General features: G+C 44.2%; 3 protein-coding genes across 3 annotated transcripts in view; 2 read left to right on the forward strand and 1 right to left on the reverse strand.

The window, feature by feature from the left end:
• Positions 1-22412, forward strand: part of LOC119181056 (uncharacterized) — a 55875-nt gene that overhangs the window by 2088 nt on the left and 31375 nt on the right. The gene's annotated exons all lie outside the window — the stretch shown is intronic.
• On the forward strand, positions 4490-21220 carry LOC142774738 (uncharacterized). Its single transcript, XM_075875730.1, has 3 exons — positions 4490-12971; positions 13704-18803; positions 18945-21220. Exons 1-2 carry the CDS (start codon positions 12307-12309, stop codon positions 14302-14304), a joined length of 1266 nt encoding a protein of 421 aa, XP_075731845.1. The 5' UTR covers positions 4490-12306; the 3' UTR covers positions 14305-18803; positions 18945-21220.
• LOC142774741 (myb/SANT-like DNA-binding domain-containing protein 1) lies at positions 15386-16477 on the reverse strand. The gene is made up of 2 exons (XM_075875734.1): positions 16254-16477; positions 15386-15593 (listed from the first exon to the last, which is right to left on the reverse strand). Exons 1-2 carry the CDS (start codon positions 16475-16477, stop codon positions 15386-15388), a joined length of 432 nt encoding a protein of 143 aa, XP_075731849.1.

Raw genomic sequence — 22412 nt, forward strand, 5'->3', positions numbered from 1 at the left:
CCCAGGTGGTCAAAATTTCCGGAGCCCTCCACTACGGCGTCTCTCATAATCAAATGGTGGTTTTGGGACGTTAAACCCCACAAATCAATCAAGGGGAGGGACAGATGGGAGCGCTTACTTCCAACAAAATTTTATTTCGAGGAGCGTACATATATATGCTCACGAAATTCGAATACAGCAGCCAAACAGATGAAAAACCCTCTATTGCCATGCGCTAAAAACTTATGATCTCAAAAACGACAATTCTTTATCACAAAGACCGAGAGAAGGAGTGCTGACGCAGTTCAGCCCTAATCTACTAATCCTTTCTGCTTCAATAATCTCCCTTGTCACTTTATTTCTGTTTTTTTCCTATGATTACGGTATCATGAAAAAGTGGTTTGCAGCCACACGTGCTGCAATGTAGTGCCAAAAAACCATCTCGACCATTTTTTACGTTGCAGGCGTGTTCGCGGAGCCGGTCAATAATACACCTGCCAGTTTGTCCCATGTAGTGTTTACCGCATGAAAGGGGTATCTGATAGATTACAAATTGCGCTATGTGACAAACAATGTTAAGTGCTTTTTCGAGCATCCCGGTTTTGCATGTGAAACAACTTTCATACACAAGTACGAGAGCTTTTTCGGGGCAGAAAACACCACCTTTACATGAGCCCGCTCCCCAACCTTTTTCAAGTTGTGGGAGATTCCATGCAAATAAGGCACTACGGCAAGCTTCTGACGTCTTACTGGCTCAACATGAGGTCTTGCTGCAAGGTCTGAAGCTTCTTGACCAGAATTCCTGCGACGGAAACCTGTACGTGAGAGGGGTAGCCAGCGTCCAGAAGTCGTTCTGCTTGTTCCTTGAAACTAGCTGCCATCAGATGTGGACAAGACTTCTGTAAGGCGTTACTAAAGCACATGTTTACAATGCCTCGTTTTACGAGCTTAGTATGGACGGAGTGGTACGAAAGCAAGGGTTTGTTACTCCTCGGTTTGTACGTCCAACAAATGTGCTCTAGGTGAAAAATGAGAGCGATATCTAAAAATCTGAGAGTGTTATTAACAGGCAACTCATGGGTTAAAACAAGGAGACTAAACCGCTCCTTGATACAAGGAGGAGTATTGAGCTGCACACTTTTCATAGTTAAAATGAATTCCTTGCACCTGTCTCTTCCACAAAATATTTTTTACTGCATATATGTCGATGATGTGCAGATTGGTTACAAATCGTGCAACATCTCAATGTGCCAACGTAAAGTTCAACTAGGGTTGAGCAAGGTATCTCAATGGGCAAACGAGAATGGCTTTATACTCAACGCGCAAAAGAGCACTTGTGTCTTGTTCAGCCGAAAGAGGGGCCTCCATCCTGACCCCGACATTGACCTGCATGGTCAACCTCTGTCAGTGAAGACCGAGCACAAGTTTCTTGGTCTCATATTAGACACCAAGCTAACCTTCATCCCACACATCAAGTACTTAAGGGACAGGTGCTTAAAAACAATGAACATTTTGAAAGTGTTGTCACGCACTACATGGGGTAGTGACAGGAAATGTTTAATTAACTTATATAAAAGCCTCGTACGCACACGCCTAGATTACGGTGCTATAATTTATCAGTCGGCAACACCATCAGCCTTGAAAATTCTCGACCCTGTCCACCATCTAGGCATTCGCCTCTCTACGGGTACTTTCCGCACCAGCCTTGAGAGCCTGTACGTGGATTCGAATGAATGCTCGCTCCACCTACAAAGATGTTCCGTGTCCTTTTTGTACTTTTTGAAGGTGAAGGCAGACAAGACACACCCTTCCCATTTCACAATTAATGATTTGTCTTGTTCTAACTTGTTCGAGAACCGTCCTTCGTTTAGGCAGCCCTACGCGCTGCGTGTAAGGAGCCTGGCCGAAGAAACAGGTGTGCCTCTTGAACACAGTTTGATGGCTCCTGCAACATATCTGTCACCGTGGCAGTGGCAGCTTATAGACTGTGATGTCTCTTTTGTTGATGTCACAAAGCACGCAGCACTTGCACACATACATACATACTTCCTAGAACTACAACATAAATACACATGCCCTGAGTTCTTTACCGATGCGTCAAAGTCAAACACTTCTGTGTCATATGCAGCAATAGGCCAATCCTTTTCCGAGGCCGGCGTTCTTCATCCTAATGCAAGCATTTTCACAGGAGAAGCTTACGCAATACTGGCGGTCGTAAAACACATTAAACAGATAAAATTACAAAAGGCGGTAATATACACAGATTCCCTAAGCGTGGTCAAAGCCCTGAAAACTTCTAAAAAACACAAGAACCCCGTGCTGGTGTCACTTTACTCACTTCTGTGCACACTCTACACATCAAAACAGCATGTCGTTGTCTGCTGGGTTCCAGGGCATCGTGAAATACAAGGGAACGTTTTGGCCGACAATCTGGCTGCTTGCGCCAATGTCACTACTGCCAATGCATCAACACCAGTCCCTGCACTTGACTTAAAACCTTTTATAAAACGAAAGCTCAGGGGGTATTGGCAGAGCATGTGGGATAAACACACAGATAATAAACTCCATGCTATTAAGCCGCAACTAGGTTATTGGCCGCCACTATCAAAATCACGACACACAGCAGTAATACTAACAAGGCTTAGAACAGGACACACACATTCTACACATTCATTTCTTCTGTCTACTGGTGATCCACCATATTGTGAGAGATGTGGAGAGCCCCTTACAATTCTCCACATTCTCGTCCAGTGCAATGAGCTAGATGCTCTAAGAAAAAAGCACTTTTTACTGCCCTACAGACAGCAGCTCCCTCTACACCCTGGGATGCTTATCGGTAGGGATCCGCTTTTTAAACTGCAAACACTTTTTACGTTTTTAAAAGATGTGCAAAGCTTTCACCCGATATTTCGAGGTCATCCGTAGCACGACCTCTATAGAGTGGTCGTGGCTGCGGTGACTACTTCTTCATCATGGTTTTATTACCATGACATTTCGCCATCAGCTATCACCATACATATGTCACGCCACGGTCATGATTTTAATACTTTCATGTTTTAACCCGCGTTAGAGCGAGGAATTTTAAGGCCCCTTTACAGCCACGCACCATATCATTGTTCATATCTGTAGTCAATAGAAATGGCGCTCTTTGGCCATCCATTGGCCCTTGCGCCACTAAACACTACTCATCATCATCATCAAACCGCTCCTTGATGAAGTTGAGGATATCTAGGGCACAAAAAGTGGGGTCACAGTCAAGAAGAATGAGGAAGTCGTCAACAAATCTAAAGATGCGCATGATTCGGTTGTCACTAAGGTCACCGGAAATGGTTCTGTCGAGCTTGGCTAAAAACAAATCACTTAAGATTGGAGCAATACATGATCCAATACAAATGTCCTCCTTTTGAAGGTGGGGCTTCCCGTTCCATTGAATAAAAGTAGATTGCAAATAAAAGGATAAAAGTTCTAAAAAGCTACTAGACGACATACCAGCACTATTCTGAAATGTTATGCTACCAAGCTTGTCAATGCACTCTTCTACACAACTAAGAATCGATTTGTGAGGCAACGAATAATACAGATCTTTTACATCAATGGAAAAACCACACATGTGCCGATTCGAACGCGATCGGACAAAATCGAGAACTTGATCGGAATTTTTCACGAGAAATGGGTCATCTACTGTTAATAGACCAAGCTTACTTTGTAAAAACAACGCAACATTTTTTTGCCATGTGCCATTTTCTGAAACGATAACACGAAACGGTTTTTCAGGCTTATGTGTTTTTCGCTCTCAAGAATACCCCAAGACAATCTTTTTTGCTATTTACTATGTCACTAACAAGTTTACTGAGAAAAAAACAATGGTTTTTTTCTTCAGTGTGAGCAATATAGCTCAAATATGGAGCAGAGAATTCGAAATGACAGGACATTGAGAGCGCTCATACTACTGCCATCTTTTGTGCATCACCTTTTATTTTATTTTTATTTCTTATTTTGCACTTGTAAATACCACTCTTGCTGAGGTACCGAGTCTAATATATTTCTCTATGTCCGAATCGCTTTCATTTCCCTTCTATTTTCGAGTCCTTCAAAAGTATGCATGCTTCGCAGCTCGACAGCGAATTCCCTTTCCCCCTCCCGCCCTCCGACCAACCTAAGTAGGTCAGCCGATGACACATCCTTCAAGTTTCGTACAAGACCATGCAACGCGCAGAAAATGTTGTCAGCGTTCCGCGAAATCAAAATACAACAAGAAAAGGATTCGCTGCCATGGTAAGGGTAACTCAGCGTACTTTTGAAACGAGGAACGCCGACTTGCTTTCCTTATTGAGCAACTCAGCGTCTCAGCACTGTGCACGAGCGGTTGACGGGTCACATGATCTCATTGCTCCCTTTTGTTCTTGTTTGTTTTATTTCCCATACACAGATGCCCACTGCGCCAATTATATAGCCAGGGTGGAGGGGATCGCACGCAAGAAGACACCGAAGCTGCGCGGTCAAGGTGAGAGAGCAAACAGCATTTATCGTCTGCTTTCGCCTAACAGACTGCTTTTTAATCATCGCGGCGGCTGAGCAGTGAAGGGTTACCATCGCAGTGACCCTCCTAGGTTTCAGCACGGATCTATTCCTGATTTCGTACTTCGCGAGGACCGCCGCGTCCATGGAGGACAGCATGGAGGACGACTACGGCGAGGGCACCCAGACGTCGTCCACGCTTACCGAGAACACGATGCCCGAGTTGCCCGTGCCGACCTCGGGCCGTGGCCGGTGCCGCACAACTTCTGCTCGCGGTCGCCGCACCACAGCTAAGCCTCGCGGTGAGTGTCTTCGCCATCTTGGCATGCATCTGGATGGTTCTCGATTCTTTTCGAGTCTCGATAGGCTGGTAGTGAGTTTTATGAATAATGCACCAAGTTTTGGCGAGCACCAGTGCCCCGGCTGTTTTTTTTTTTTCCCGTCGCAGCGCGTGCGCGTTATCGTGCAACTTTAGGGCGTGCAATCGAAATCAGCTGCCCGCTTGATTCTCATGGATCGCGATGGCAGACGTCTCCATGATGGCTTCCCGGACCGTCCGTGGAACGTTCTTTGTTCACTGTTTGTTTGTTTGCTTTTTTTCCTCCTTTATTTTGCCTCATTGCGGAACTCTGCTTGGCTATATATTGTGTTATTGTGCTAGACATTGTTGATTCTCGGCGAAATATCGTCGCAGATGTTAATTCAGGGTGTTTTCAAATACTTTTTTTTTTTAGAACGGAGGAACTTCGCTCCTACCGTTGATTTGAAAGTCACCTTGAAACACGCTTCAAGTGCTCCAGACTACGACGCGTAGAAAACTCGGCTGCCGTTGTAAATTCTTGCTGCGACAAACTTTTCTCACCCAATTTATTTTCGTGACTTCACCTGCACATGACAAAATTATATTATTATTATTATTATTATTATCATCATTATAGTTAGGTACGCTAGTTCGCTATGTCGACCTCCGCAAAAAGAGTGTCTGCGAAAGCGTAATTCTGTCCTCGCTTTATTCCTCAGTGTGTTATCAGTTGTGTATTGTTATCAGGTTTGCTTTTGGATAATATTTTAACTGTCTTGATAACAGCCTCTTCAACGGTACCGAAGGAAAGCACGCTTGTTATTTTTTTTGTTCTGTATCTTTTTTCTCCAAATTCTTCATGCTCTTGACTTCAATAAACTCACCGCCAACCTCCAAAGTGTTTGTAATAAAAATATTTTTTATCGGTGCCAAGGTTCGTCAAGCTTGTTTTCCGTGTCGTGTTAGGAGAAAATGACTTTGAGACAACGCGGTAGCAACACACACCACGTTTATGACAGAGCACGAAAGAAAAACATAGAACACAGAACCAGAAAAACCGTGAAGTTGAATAAGTAACAAAACTGTCTGATCGAATAAGAAAACTACAGAACGCGAGTTCAAGGCGGAAAGTTCCAAAACCTCACGATGAGATAGGGGGCCCGACGAACACCGAGGTGCAGGGCAGGAGGCGGCGACAGGCGATCGGGAGCGGGGTGCGCCTCGATGTGCGATGCTATGGTGATGGTGACGCTTGGCGGAGTGGGGGCGTGGGTACGACTACGGAGCAGTCAACCCGCATCGGAGACGCGATGCTCCATGCGTGTAATGGGCCAGCCTGCCCAGCGAACAGCTTGCGTCGAGACGCGATGCTCGGCGCAACCGTGACCATTAGCCAGGCCACGTACATTGCTGTGCCGAACGTCAGACCACGGAGACGCCTCGCCGAGATCCGCGATGCCCTCGGCAAGGAAGAGAACAGCAGGCCAGGCCGCGCCCCGAGATGCAGTACCCGTGCCGGCTACGTCACTCCAGCTGGTAGTTGGACGGCAGTAGCGTGGACAGCCGCGTTCCCCATGGCCAGAACCTGGATCGCCTGCGTCCGACGCTTCGGCCCGCTGTCTCCCGTCTGCCGCTGCTTCGGCTCGTCCCCAGCCACAAAGCTTACCGCCACGTAATCGTCACACGTGGCCCAATCATGGCACGCCACCTCTATGGGCCACCACAGGTCATCAGCTGATTCGCTGACACTGACGCGCACATTACACGCGCCTTGCCCCGCACTTCCGTCGTCGTTTTCTTCACTCATCACAGTGTTGTTTGCTTAGAGTTACCGCAGCGAATAAATCTCTTTTTGTTTTTTACGTTATCAACCGAGGCTGTCCTCGGTTATCAAGTTTTTATATACCGTCATTGGTAAGGGCATATTTTGGATAATGTATCAGACTCTGTGGAGAGCCGACCAGTTACATGTCCATGGCTATACCGATTATAGCCGCATATTGCCGGCAACGCTGGCTACCACATACACTCAAACAATACCAGCACTGTTGTTTAGAGGTAACTGACGTTAGACAATGGTGTGTGACTAATGCATAGCCTTGGCTGTAAAAGTATGGGAAAATAATTTGAGGTAACACTATTCCAGAGAACACTATACAACAATTGTTTTTCAGCACTTTGTTTACCAAGAGGCCTAATATATTGTTACGAGTAACTTGTTTAATGATCTATTTACAGCGCACAGAACTCGACGAATAAGATGGCGCCAGACCAGCATCCAACGGAAAAACCCACTTCGTCCTCCTCTTTCATGCAGGCGTGTTTAGCGGCTGTTTTGTATCATAACCCCCGGCGGTAGAAGCACCGTCCCGGTGCTAAATTTACGCAGATGATGTCGAAGGGGGGTAATAGGGCTTTAGCCGAGCCACGTGAACAATGTCGCTCGCAGCTGACGATGACTTTGTTGGATCAGTTGGAACAATCTCGTACGTGACGTGACGTCTGTCACTTGGCGAACGATACGGAATGGTCCAGTGTAGGGCGACAACAGTTTTTCCGACAGTCCCACACGCCGAGTAGGTGACCAGAGGAGCACGAGAGAACCCGGAGAAAAGTGCACGTCCCTATGGTGAGAATTGTAGAGCTGTTGTTGGTGCGCCTGTGAAGCCTGTAGACGGTTACGGGCGACTTGGCGCCCGTGGTCGGCGCGGGCAATGGCTTCACCAGCATATTCAGTGGCCGCAGGTAGTAACGTGTCTAAAGGTAGAGTTGGGTCCCGGCCGCGAGTTTACAAAGGCGAGCGGATAGAGCCACCCACAATGCACCGCGGCTCAGCGCTCTTGGAGGCTATGCATTTCTGCCGGCCTAAGTGTGTTATCGCGCTGTCGCTCCTTCACTTTCGTATAGTGTTGCCGGAGGCTGCTGCTGCAGCTAGCGGAGGCCGCCTTGCTCGCAAAGGAAACCCCTCAAGGCTTTTAGACCTGCGGCGAGTTGAGTTGGATACTCGCGAAGAAATCGTGTGCGCCCACCTGTCGCCTCTCGCAACCGAAAGCCGGCTCGTTCATGATGCAAGTGGGCACTGGAACGATGTGATCAAGAAAAGGAAAACCCTCTACGATTGACATCTCGCAATCGTTCATGTTTCAAGCAGTGCGCGCGCCTTGTATCGCCGCTGCGCTCCTCGCTCTGCCCAACGTTTTGTCGGCCTGTTATCAACGATGTTTACTAAGTCGTATGCAATCAACACAAAACGACGCGATCACGTACTTGTGCAAGCCTTGCCTCGTCGCTGGTCAGAAAGGGGGTTTCGTAAAAATCACACTCTGCTGCGTCGCGGTCGTCACTTCAGGGTTAATTAGCTTTAGCTGATGCTCAGCACTGACTTCTAAGCTACGCATTATGAATAGGAACGTGCCATGCCACACGGAGACCTTCCAAACAGCATTGTGCGGCTTAAAAAAAGTAAAGCTTCCAGCCTCGCCCGTTCATATATTCAACGCTACCTTGATATATTACACGGACAAGCTAATACGTCATCGTTAAGGCAAAAGAACGCCGCTGAATAAATATTGCCTATCGGCGCAAGTAAGGTTCGAACAAAAACAAAATTTTTCTGGTGCGTCCTGCAGAAAAAAGCGCCTGTGTTTTCTTTTCTTTTTTGGCGCTTTAGTGCAGCATGCGTGTGTAATGCGGTGAAGCTGTGAAGGCACGCGCAACTTTATAATATGCGACCGAGCACCTCGACATGATGTTTTTCTCTTTTTTTTTTCTACAACCCGCCCTTGTCCAACAAGCAGTCATGCAAACTTTACGGCAAGTAAAAAAAAAAACATACCTGGCCACAAGTGCGACATAGCCGTCATATGAAATTGAAATAAAAGCAGGAGTGCAGACCATGCATAGAGATACACTGGAGGATGTTCTAAAGCATAGACCATGCTCTGAATGAAACATAGAGAACTTTGATGCTAGTGTCTGTGGCAGCTGCAACGCACAGCACTTCAGCTAGCATGGCAGGGATGGGTAGTACACGAATGTGTTTAATGTTCGTTCTTTTAGCTCCATGTGGCCTGAATTCGCTTTGCCACAAGACAAAGTTTAGCAAAGGTTTAAAATCAATGCATAGCTATAAACACAGCCACAAGTGCATGGGAAGCCTGCAAACACGAAAACTAGGCAAATCTGTGAAGTACCCATCATTCCCATGGCAACTAAACGACTGCAGTGCCAGAGTTACTTTTAGGAAACTATGAGACCATAAAAGTCACCCAGGATCTTGCAATTACACCTTGTTTTATTTTGCATCATTTAAAAACAACGCTTTGCTGGTGAAATGTCATTCGAAGTATCACAGGATCATTGCTTGCTTAGACCCCTCATCATCCAACCTTGTATAGGTCAGAGCCAGTCCTTACGCATGTACCTGTTCAAATAAACATCCGTGCATATGACTGCCTGATTTGTGCAAGGATTATAAGATGCAATAAGACTTTACAATTCATTGGTATACACTTTAGAAACAGATATTGAATTCAATGCAGCAAATAGTTCAACTGCCTTTTGCAACACAGCATATGCCAGGTAGAAAATGCAGCAAAGGCGAATGTTTTCTGGAAATTGTTTTGCAAAGCCTTCACAGGCATGGTGGCAAATATATCGGTTAATGCCAGCAATGTCTATTTTCTGCGAAGCTCTGAAAGCTCTTGCACGAGTTGTCTAAAATGCCTATACACCTCTTCAGCCTATGAACTTGGCGTTTCACTGCAATGTAATGTTAAAATCAGAGGAAATAGTAAACCGCACCGCCTGTAAGACTTATAAGCTGTTGTAAAAAAAAAAGCAATATATTTCTTAATTTTAAAGAAGCATTCTGAACAAAATTGGACCAACCGAGGCTGCCACAAGTGGCCTTGAAAATGTAAAAATACTTGCCAACATAAGCTGCTGGTCTAATGTGGAGGCCATGGATTTCAGTCAGCTGTACACATCGATGCTAAGTCTTTGTAATGCTATGAAAATATTCATAATAGCACCTATAGACACAGCATAATACACCCAGTTTATTATATCTTTTGGCATTGAGGATAAAAGATAGCTTATTCCTTTGCATACATTTCTAATATTTTTGCAGTTATGAAGATTAAAAGCTTGACGACTGCTGGCATACTAGTTTATGTTTCTCAAAGAGATGTGGACATCTATAAATCCAGAAGCCCGAAATATAAATTTGGAAAAGTGCGAGGATATCCAAATGCAGAGCTGTGAAATGTTATGCTCACACCTCTTATTTAATCTCTATACAAAGTTTCGATTCAGCAAGGCATTATACAAGTATCGATGTTCATATGCCTCATGACTGGCATGTGTATTTGCACAAGGTTTTCACTGCCATTCAGGGTTGTTGCAAGTACTGTACTGAGCATGTGTTCCTCTCTCCCCCTAAAATATCCCTGGTGACAGCACTATTGCCAGCACCATAAATGAAGCATTGCAGGCAGTGACTACAGTGCCAAATGCATGAAACACCTCGACATTGAGGTCTCGTCATACAAACTAGCTAATCTCAAACTTTGCGAATGATTGGGCTACGGCCCAAGTGGTGCAAGGGTTTCTTGCGAGAAGAAAAAAAGTAATAAAAGTGAACTGCTCTCTTAGCCCTTTCAGATACCACCTACGAAGAACTGTATGTACTTGTGTGAAACTGACATTTCAAGGCACTCGATATTCTATCGCAACAAAAATAGCGGCATAACACGAAGTGCATTCAAAAAGACACCGAACTTGTGCTTTACTGTAGTCTTTGACTTTGTTTCTCGGCCACAAGTATGGCCAAACAAAAAATTTCATCTTGGAAGTGCCGCCTGCTGCCTTAGTCCATATCACAACTATGGGACATCTGGTGGAGGTGGTTTCTTTTATGTTCTGGGCGCCCCCATCAAGCCATGAACCCAGCTCCAGTGCCAAAAAAGATACCCGACGCCGACCTTGAGCCTGTAATCTTCAACTTCTTCAAACATTAATGTTTTTTAGATTACTGCATAATTTTCAATAAAGCAAGTAGTGGTGATGGCAGTTCATTTCTCCAATCTTACCTCAACACTGTAGCAGCTTGGTGCAGCACGTGGCAAATAGATTTAAACATGCGTAAATTTAAGCAAATGTACGTAAGAAGCTATGCAGACATCTTGCTAACATATTAGGTAAATGTCCTACACAATCGGGTCAGCTCATATAAATAATTAGGTGTTCTTATCACATTGAACTTACCTCAGGCACCTCACACTGAATATGTTACCAATAATGCCGATTACAAGTTAGGCTACATACATTGCACCTTCTCAAAACCCCGATATACACTAAAACTACTCCTATATGAAACATTATTACGTCCCAAACTTGAATATGCCTCTTCTGTGCGAGACCCTTGCCACGACAACTTGATTCACTAGTTTGTACAGAATAACTCCATCCGCTTGAAACCTTCTCACTGTAATTGCATTGCTGGTATAACTTCAATGAAATCCAGCCGAAGCCTTGCTTCTTTTGCACCCCCTTGGAAAATATCCTATTTGGCTTCATTTCACGAATTATTCTGTCATACCACCCCGCATGACCAACTAATCCTGAATTCTCAGTACATATTCCATTGCAGTGACCTCGTCATAAGGTTGGCATCGCATTATGCAACTCGCAGTGTTTTCATCTTGTACATTGGTACATTGAAACCAACTACCTGAAGACATGTCACTATTAGTAATTGTTTTCCAACAAACTTTACTCAGTATTCTGTAATTATCCAAAATAGACTAACTAACATTCTGTATTTACAGGCTGAATTATGTATTGTGTTTGTTGTCCTTACACAGCTAACATTGTGTAATGATGAGTTTATTCTTTGTTTAGTAACTTTTCATGCTGCATTTTCCTTGTCTACTTTGTAACCAGTCCCCTCTATTAATACCGTAAGGATTTCGAGAGTAAATGAAATAAAAATAAATATGCAACTGTATGCTGCAAAACGAAGTTAAATAAAGAGATTAGAAAGTCAATATATTTTGATGTTTCTTATACCCGTGACACACGGGCAAAAGTAAAGTACTTTGAAGTAAACCCCTTTTGTCGCCTAAGGGGACCATTTGCAGAAAGGAGTGGCGCTCATGACACACGGCACCGGACTACTGCTTTAGGCAGTGCCTCAGATGAACGCTGCAGAAAAAATGGCGCTGTTTGTGGAAGGAGCAAGATTAGAAATATTAAAAAGAATCTGCGCATGTACATCACATTCAGTGACGCCGGAGCATAAAACCGTATTTTTTTATTGTCTGGTGGCTTATAATGCGCATACCTGTAATTTTCTTTTGCTTTTTTGCGTTTTTAGCAGCAACTTAAGTTCGTCTGGCAACTATGAACAGTCGGTGTTTTGCTGTTTTTGTTTTTTGTCGTGCTGTTTACATGGCTGCGTCCAGCTGGGTCAGTGACGGCGTGCCTCGTTTCATCGTGGTCTTGCGATGTCTCAGCGCAGAGACAGAGATAAAGCGACAGTTGAGGTGGGCCTGGCTCTTGTCGCCCTCGGCTCCATCGAAGATGAGCTAAACCCTGCGAAGGCAAGAGTGATGAGCCTCAAACAAAGACTCGTCATGAACAGCTTCATTTTGACTGCTTCCGCACTGTCCCCCCGAGCCATCAACCGCGAAAGGTGGGCCTATGTGCGCAACGAACGCTGGTTCGAAGACACATTGCCGTTATTAGGTTACGGCCACTTTAAGCAGTGTTTTCGAGTGAGCCCAGCCACCTTCCGCTTCATTGTGGACAGCCTACGCCCTTCGCTAGAGAGGGTCACAACTAATATGCGCGAGTGCATTGCGGTTGAAAAGGTGGTGGCCATCGGCTTATTCAAACTGTGCTCCGTGGCAGAGGACCGAGTCGTGGCCAGTGTCTTCGGTGTCGGGCGATCGACGGTGAACGGCATTTACAAGGAGTTTTGCGAAGCCACCGTTTCTGTCTTGGAAAGCGACTGGATCAAGATGCTGAGTCCATCTGAGATGGCCGAACACATTCGGGAATTCATGGCCGTCAGTGACTTTCCCCAAGCTGTAGGAGCCCTCGACGGCTGCCACTTCCCAGTTTCGCCGCCACAAGAACATGCCACTGATTACTATAACTACAAGGGGTGGTAAGTTGATTTGGCTATTTTGGTAATTAACGTTCGCGTGTAAGGCATCGCACCTAAATATTCGAGAAATCCGCATGTGAACATGTGAAACATCCGCATGTGAACCATTCCTTGTGTGCGAATTATAAGTTACAAGCTACCTATATGACTCACAAATTGGTCTCCAGCAACGTCAGTTTCTCCCTAGAATGTGCAGCCGCGCATGTTTCTTGCAAATACAGGGATCCAATGAAGAAATCCTCGCTACAAGATTTCAAGAAAACAACAAAGTCTACTCAGAAAAAAAAAGTCTGCTCAGAAAAAAAACTTACTTGTGCATGCAAGTAAGTGTCGTCAAACGAGAAGCTTGTTGCAAATCTCATTTGAGACCTTGAAGCCGCTGAAAAACTTTCTCATAATTAGAAACATCAAATAGGAATTGGCAATAGTACCTTGCAAAAGCCGTAAAATGCTGCGAAGCGTTATAGTAACCAAGACGAGCATAAGTTGTGATCGAGATAGTTTACCCGATGTATGTACTGCTATCTAGACGTATGCGTGTATACGACTTCCACCTCTGAATGGTTTAAGCTAACGTGCCCATTTTTTCACCCTTGTGCCTTAGCAATCTGTTCATTATTTGTTCTCACCACATTGATATATTTATGTCAATATCGCTAGCATTTTTTAAACCAGAGAAGTGTTCTTACTGACTTTGACTTGTGTTAATGACTCTTGTGTTAATTTTTACAGGTACAGCATTATTCTCCTGGCGCTTGTAGACCACAAGTACCATTTCAGGTTTATAAATGTTGGTGCCCCTGGAAGATGCCATGACTCTCATGTGTATCAAATGTCGAGCCTCTCCGGCATGGTTGAGGGACCACTTTTCAAGGCTCCAGTTGTTACAATAGGAGGCGTTGCCGTGCCACCTCTGGTGCTCTGTGACCAGGCCTTCCCACTTACACCTAACCTCATCAAGCCATTTGGACACAACACCCCACTTAGTGCAGAGCAGAAAAATTTCAATTACCACATCAGCAGAGTGAGACGTGTGGTAGAAAACGCCTTTGGAAGGCTTAAGGCAAGATTTCGCTTCACATCGAAGAGAATGGAATGCGACATTGCAAACGCTCGCCTCGTGATTCGCGCATGCTGCGTGCTCAACAACATTTGCGAGCATTTCAGCGATGCTGTTCAGCTTCAATGGCTCCAGGAAGTGAAGCAGTCCGACTCCCAACTGCCCCAACCAAAACGTGGCAGCGATTCACAGATTGGGAATGCAGTCAGTGTGCGTTCTGCACTTGTGGACCACTTCAGCCAGAGGATGCAGACCCAGGCAGCCCGCTCCTAGAATCTTTTTGCGCTGGAATTTGTAAATAAAAAGAGTGACAGTTTTTCTGCCTCATTTTTTATTGATGAAATCAACGAGGGCATTTACAAGCTTTTCTTGAAGCTGGAGGTGTTTAGATCTCAGCTCTACCTCGGCTTGCTGAGCTCGCTCCAGCGGCTCTCGTAGCATTTTTTGTTCAGCCAGCATAGCCTCTTGGAATTCGCGCGCTGCGCTCAGTGGCCGCCGTCGCTTCCTTGCTGCCCGTGCTGCCGTATTTGTTGCAGGGCTCGGAGTCGACTGCGTGGTGGGTGCAGGTGGTGGCGTCTGTTCATTTGATGTTCCTGGCACTGGCGTGCTGTTAGTTTCAGTAGCCTCGGAACTGATTCCTCTCTCCATTTCGTAGATCAACTGCGAAGATTTAAGAGAAAACAGCTACAAAGATCATACAAAAAAAATTGATCTGAGAGGCAGCACACCACAATCGTAACTCTTGATAATTACATTGATGAAATGAACAGCACAATTGAGGATAAACTTTCATGATGCTGGTCAACATTGACCGATGCTGCATATTCAGGCTGAGGTCATACAAATGGTATGTAGGCTTGTTTAGAATATCATTAGCAGAATTATGCGACTTGCAGCGCATGTAACCAAATGATCTGGAAGCATTGGTGCATATGCATTCAATGTGAGTGGATCACGAAACGGTAGAAGTTGGGTAAACACCAAGATATTTTTATCGTGTATCATGTTTATATTAGTGTTGTTTATATGGTACAAAAAGGTAGATGCAGTACGTTTGCGGCTAAAACAGGCAATTTTACATTCAAGAACGTTAAGCTTCATTAGACAATTACACACCAAACAGAAACAAGTTCTAGATGTCGGTGGAGGACTTTATGATCATCGTCAGCCTTATAGAACGATAAGAGAATGCAGTCACATGCGAAAATGTTCATGTGTGAGTAAATATTGCTCGGTAAGACATTAATGTACATAAGCCATGATACATATTGTATACTTTCAGGTAAATAGAAAACTTCTGCGAGTCCAATTAGTTAAAAACATCAGCTTATACAATTATACCGGTGTAAGTGCACTAGTACTTGTATTGATTGCAGGGAAAGTGCACAATGGTGATTTGTTCGTTACACACCTTCTCAACAGTGTCGCTACTGGTGTCGCAGCAGCTTTCCTCCATGAGGGACAGATCATTTATCGGCAGGCAGCCAATGAACCTCTTCAGTTCTTTATAGTATGGCCACGTTGGTGGTGAGGAGCCTGTCGTGAGCTCTCGCTCAATTTTTCTAAGAAAAAAAGATCACAGTCGCTTTTAGTTATCAAGCAACATAGGAAGGCCCCATCATATTATGACCAGCACAGAAATATATAAATACAACCTATGCAAGCTTTTCATAATTTTGTTGCTACCTTCGCTTACAGGTGATACAATACAGCTGGCACCTAGCAACATGCTTCGTACACGACTCACGGCACCCATCTTGAAAATTCGGCCTGAGCGGTACATTGTTTGGTTACTTCTCAAGCATAAACACTCATGTGACTCGAGGCGGGGTAAAGGCTGGAACCCAGTTTCCGGCGCAGAAAGACACTTGTACCGCTTCTTACGAAGTGAACACGTTTAATTAACATATTTATATGTTTTTTTTTTTTCAAAAAAAGAGCGCAGAGACGCGCCTTCACATGACAAGAGTGTACCAGCAAAGGTCAGAGACAGCCGAGCGCACACCCGACGCGCTTATCACCAAGGGTTTTTGTGGGACGCGGACCGCGCATGGTAGGGACGCCATTATCTGTTGCCGCGCACTCGCAGGTACCGTGGAGTCCCGCGTTCCTCGATATGCGAGGTGCCCATGCATGTCGGGTTTTACAGGCCCGATCTTAACACACACTAAACAAGCAAGCAGGACGTGCGCGACAACGCGTAGCGTGAGTGACCGTCTTACCTGAATGTCTGTGTCAAGTTGTCGATTTTACTGTGAACTTGCGCCCGTGTACGGGGAATACAGGCGTCGGTGAGGCTCTCGGCAATCGCCTGGTAAACTCCACCGTTGTGCTTTTGCCCTCGCAAGGCGTCCAAATGGTCCTCCCATAGCTTTATCAGCGCCCAGGTCTCCTTTTCAGTCCACTGGACGCGCGGTTTTTTCTTCACCGACTGAGCCGACTCCATTGTACAAAATACTACGTCCCCGACACAGCAACTGCCACTGCCAACCCTAACATGATCGCGCTAGTGACGTATTGCAGGTGTTTGAGAGTATGGACAGACTATAGGTCTTCACTTTTCAACAAATCGCACTGCTGTTGAAAATGAAACATTTTCTCAGCGCAAAAAAAATACTGACAGGGCACCGCAGTGTTGCGGCACGTTTTCTTCTATTGATAAATTAGGTACACTGTATGCGAGAGTACTCCCTTCCTGCCAGAAAAGTAGATGCGGGATCTGCTTTTGCGAAAAGGATCTTTGCCGGAGAGGAGTTACTCCTTTGTCGTGTGTCACTGCGCCCGAACGCCTTTCCAAAAGATGTCCCCTTGTCTAAAGGACTTTAGGGTGCCCGTGTGTCAGGGGTATTAGCCCCTACATATATAAATAGAAAAATCAAGGGGTGTACACAATTGTGTACATAGCGTGTCAAACGGTTGACATTCACCCAACATTCCTTACAAGCACTGAAAGCCGATGATTCAGTCCTTTTTATGCCAACTTAGTCGGACATCAGGGGTTGGCACTCCTCTAAGAAGTGGAGTTCGCTTGTTTGGGATTAAACAAAACCAACTCATGGTTCAAAAACTCACATTTTTCAGGCAAAGTAACATGAAGTATCAACATTTTTAGGCTTGCTCTTGTAATTATTACAGTTCATTTATAATTTTAGTGAAGTAAAAGGTTAAATTATGTGACAGCTTTGTGTTAGTAACAACAACAAAGCATTCAGAAATACTACACAAAGGCAGCTGCTGTCCCTATCACAGTACATGTCCACAATGAGGAGAACGTTAGTATACCTTGTGTAGCACATGTGAGAAAAAGACTACAGGTTTTCACACAACCAATGTTTTCTTTATTTTCTGTCCCCCTGGCGCCAGTATTGCTGCTGGATCGCACGTGATCCCGCGCATCCCCTTCCATCACGACGCGATCCCCTTGCTGTTGGTGGCACTACAACCCAGTGGCATTCAAGCCCTTAGCACCGAGGTTCACACTGTTTTTGGTGGCCAGCCTGCAAGTAGGAAAGATACCAAAGTGTTTTTAAGTATCGAGTTCTGTGACCTGCTTTCAAGTCAATTTTTATTCTAGTTTCGCAGAACTTTGCAAGGAAATATGAGGAAGTGGAAGCAGTCAGCAATCCTAGATGTATCAAAATTGAACACACAGAGAAGCACACAAGCAGCACAATAAAGAGGACCCCAAGACATAATGCATACAACACCATGAGAAGTGCATTGTCGATGACATATTTTGATCACTAAGCTTACCAGATATATTTTCGGCAAGCAGTACACCTATAGGGTACTGCACATGGAGATGCATGTCAACTGTGGGCACACAGTATTGAGTTAACATGGCTCACATTTTTCTATGCTTCATGGGCAAGTAGGACTGCCTTGTGGGGGTGCGCGGCAATGGATGGTGGAGCTTGTGCGCTGAGAAGCAGCAGAGGTGGCTCAATAAGGAATGAAAGTACCATTTGCAAAAAAAAAAGAGAGTTCAATTATTTTGTATTAACGGCGTGTTACTATTATGTCCTTATTGTACCAAACTCACGAAAATGAACATTGGTGATTTTATTATTTACAAGTAAGCAAATACACAAGTGAAATAAAAACTGTCTGTTTGCATCCTTTTTCACACACCCCACGGGCATCGAGAGGCTAGACGAGACCATCTGAAGCTTCTGGTGGGTAGGGTACAATGACGATAAATCTATTCTAGCTTTATTTAGCGCTCATAAGTATATAGGATGACTGCCAGTTGGGCGTGTTGGTAAAGGTTCATGATAGTCCTCCACTGCTTTGCTGTTTTGTATCGCAATAAAAAGCATATGTCTGAAGTGTCCAACATTCCAACGGCTTCTCTGGCCAGTGTGTAGAAATCCTCGGAAAAAATTTTTTATTCTGCGTTCAGTCTTCTTCCATCGGAGCGATGAACGCCCAGAACGATGGCTGGTGATCACAGTGGTGTGAAAGTCTAAAACTGAAACCGTGTGCAGTTTTTGCAAGGCCTTCACCAATAATACTACATACACCGTTCTGGTCGTATAAAGCATGGAAATTGTCAGATAATGTATTACCGAAGTTTCTCCAGCTTTGTTTAGTTAGCCTCAAAAACCACCACAGTTGAGGGGAAGAGTTTGTTCCAGCAACACTGGTACGCCAGCATTGTGAAACGAACTGTAGTGGTTTTACTCCTGCCAAGTGTGCATGCAACTAAAACAAACATGAAATGTCCTTCACAAAACAGCAGAATGTCCCCGCTGTCTTGCAGTTGTGTTTAGGTGTTCTGTTGAATAAAACAGGTCACTGACCAATGTCAATTTTGATTTTGACAATATTTGACATTGGTCAGTTACCTGTTTTATTCAACAATGCCTTTACCTGACCATACGGCATTCCATCGAGCTCTCGACTATGTTTAGGTGTTCTGCGTTGCATATGGGATGAGAGCCAGCATGGGCAACATGATTAAGCGAAACGTGATGGCAAAATGTTCTCCAATGTTAGAACTTTGGTAAGTACTGTTGTGCACTTTAAGCACGAAGGCTCGCGCAACATTACTAGATGACACTGGACCCACGGGCAAGGTTTGAAAATTTACTGAAATCAGTTGTGCTAATATTTGCTAAAGACTTTTTTTTGTTGTTGTTGAGAGCGGCGCCAGACGCAGCACTCGCTTTTCTCCGCCGTAGGCAAGCACGCGACCGTCTTGCCGGCAGTGCCACGGTGCCTCTTTGAACGCGTGATAAAACAAGCAAAAGTACTCCCTTGTGCAGTCTAAAGTTGCCTCAAGGGAATGAAATGCAATTTCAAGTTAAACATGTTTGTTTTTAAGCAAAATCAGCCTACTTGCGAGCATTTCTGTGTGGATAAATAGAACCACATAGCTGCTGGGTGATGCCAGCAGTTGCTTTGTAGATTTTCAACATCAAAATTACTCCTTTTATATGGTACAAAAACATGCTCATTAGTGCTGATGAGATTAACAATCTTCTCATTTCCACCATAATAAGCAGAAAGTTCTGTGCAGTAGACAGTCCCTTTAAAAAAATTGTACCACAATATTACAGCTTCATTGCACTAGAAATACTGCAAATTGATTACATATAACGAGCCCTCCTTGCAGCGAATTCCGAATATGCATGAAACCTGACAAGACAGCTTGTATATGCTTGGTAATCTTCAGTTCTACCATTCAACATTTGATTGAAAAATATAGGCCTCCAACAGTTCGCCCTGTCAGAAAACATGCATGTGATTTTCGGCCAGAACTTCTTCCACGCACCTGTCCAAAATAGCCAGAAGAAGCAAGAACTGCAAGGTTTAGTGATGGGCAAATAGTTATGTGAGGTCGAAAAAGTAGTAATTTGGTTGAATCATTTAAATCAAGCATTTTTATTATGATCCAATAACCTTAAAAATTTTACGAATAAGAATTAGGCTTGTACGAATATCACATGTGCTTGTGTAATTTCCTCGCCTCTTAGCAGTGTCCTTTTTTGCTCATACCAGGAATGTCTCTTGTAGATATCAGTGAACTCGCTTCAGAGTCTACTCACTCTAACTCGGATGGAGACGCTAGTCTCAGAATGAGTTAACATTTCTGTGAGTGTGTGTCTAAATGAGTCCGTCTCTGGAAAATTTTGGTGTTTCTGAGTCCGAGCGAGTCCAAAGTGCAAGATACATTTCCTGAGGGAATCTGAGTTCGATTTTTATATGCCAAGCTATGGTCATACCTACTCGTCTTCAGTATTACTATCTGCTTTACCTAGATCAGCGTTCATACTCGCGTCAATGCTCACATAATTCAAAGCTGTGTCTTTTATATACCATTTGAATATTTATTGATCAGTGGCATGAATTACATGATGGAAGGCCTCGACCTTTCCCTAACCATTGACAACTAAAGGAAGTTGGTGATAACCTCTCCTTACATACATTTAATAAAAAAAAAGTTGGTGATGAATATATATTGCGCTGTCATCTCTTTCAAGAAAAACGACCTTACTGGTTTACGAGCACTCGTAACTCGTATTCGAAGGCACCATATGAAAAGGTGCCAAGAAGAGCATCGATTACGTGAAATTTCGGTGTTAAAAAGCACTGGCATTGTGGTCGAAAACGACAGTGAGTCCAAGCGAGTCCAGCTGAACAAATTTTTGTGATAGTGAGTACCGCTCCCAAAAATGTTTATTGAGTCCCGAGTCTGAGCAAGCTCCACAAGTTTTTCTGACTTACGCTACCTTGGGTTCAAGCAAAGTGGAAGCAAGTTTCTATTAAACGTATGATTTAAATATGACTACATTGCAAGTTGTACACAGTGAAATATTTGTGTTTAAAGGTTTCGTACTTGGCCCATATAACAAGCTTTTAAACTTAACAGGGCCCTCCAACACTTCGAAAAGTGCACTGTTGTAGCCAAACACCGTCAGCAGCTAACACGAGAGATTATGGAGGCCAATGAAATGCAAACGCTGGGTGATCGATGTATCAGCATGCCTTCGCTTGCTCTGTCTAAAAAAGAAAGCGAGTTTCTGGCCATGACACAATTGATTGTGAACTTGTGCTGAGCTGTGGCGTTGTAACCATATAATGAGATGATGATTGTCTTGCTGTGATGCAATACATTGTGCAGTGGTGTTCCGTCATGAGTATATATTTCCAGCATTTTCGTTAATAAAATTTCAGTTGTCAGCGCTCTTTCTGTCCTTGTCTCTTCTTCTGTAGTTACATCGTAACTACTCGTAGTCTTGCACTGTACAAATATGTTGAACCCCTATCACCAACTAGCCCAAGCATCTGTCTTATCAAGTTATGAAATAAAAACACTGTATACCCAAAATTTCCAAAACAAAGAAAATTCAGAATATACAATTTGAGAATAAATGACCCAAGAACAGTACAACAAATTTATAAATGATGCATATGATGGTTCTATTCAAATAGACAAAGAAAATTGGAAGCGAGGTGCCACCTCATTGCTAGTGCCGTGCGGTATAAAGCATTGCTTGATTTTTTTTTTGTAGCACACATGAACTCGGTTTTCTCAATAAATTTTTGTTCTCATTGCGATAAGAGCCCACAAGTGTTTTAATATAGATGGATGTTATGATATGATCCCACTATAAATACAAATGTCCAATGAACTTCGCTGTTTAAAATTAACAGGGTTGCAGGCACTATAACCTAACTCAGTCTTAAAAGGTCGCTTCACGGCATTGCGAATATCCCCAAAGTGGTTGGTTTCACCGCACAGAAAACCTATGCGGCAGTGAAACCGCCTTTCAAAGCAGTTACACACGGTGAAGTATGTCTCACAGGCGCAGCCACTCGGTGATGCTCCGTGCAGGAAATTTTTGTTTTATCGGGGAATATTCGCCTGTCATTTTGAGGCAAAAGAAATCTTGCAGGGTATTTCAGGAATGGTTAAATTGCAGGGAATGGTAATATTGCAGGGTATTTCAGGAATGGTTAAATTCTTGTATGACTACCGATAATTAGCGGTCACAGTGCGCCTCCAGCCTTCATCTGCTGTTATCGGTTCTGGTGCATGCACCACGCTAGCAGAACCCTTGAGATTTGATATACGCAGGGCGATTTCTAGTTCATTATTGGTGTGACTTGAAGCCCGCAATGTGCAGTATACTCTCACTATATGAATGAATATGCCATGGCTTTGTTGTGCGGCAGCGGATGGGCTAGTCATGATTTCAAAAGTGGCCAGTACGTCATACACGTGTAATTATAGTGTTTGCGTAGATGAGGGCGGAAATGAGTACTGTTATGCAGGGAAATATGCTGGAACTTTCGTCAACGTTAACAGGGAAAAATTCCTGAAATACGGAATTTTCATGTCTATGACCGCGAATTCTTCAGCGTAGAACGAAACA

Source organism: Rhipicephalus microplus, chromosome 10 (genome assembly GCF_043290135.1).
Source record: "Rhipicephalus microplus isolate Deutch F79 chromosome 10, USDA_Rmic, whole genome shotgun sequence".
NCBI lineage: Eukaryota > Metazoa > Arthropoda > Arachnida > Ixodida > Ixodidae > Rhipicephalus > Rhipicephalus microplus.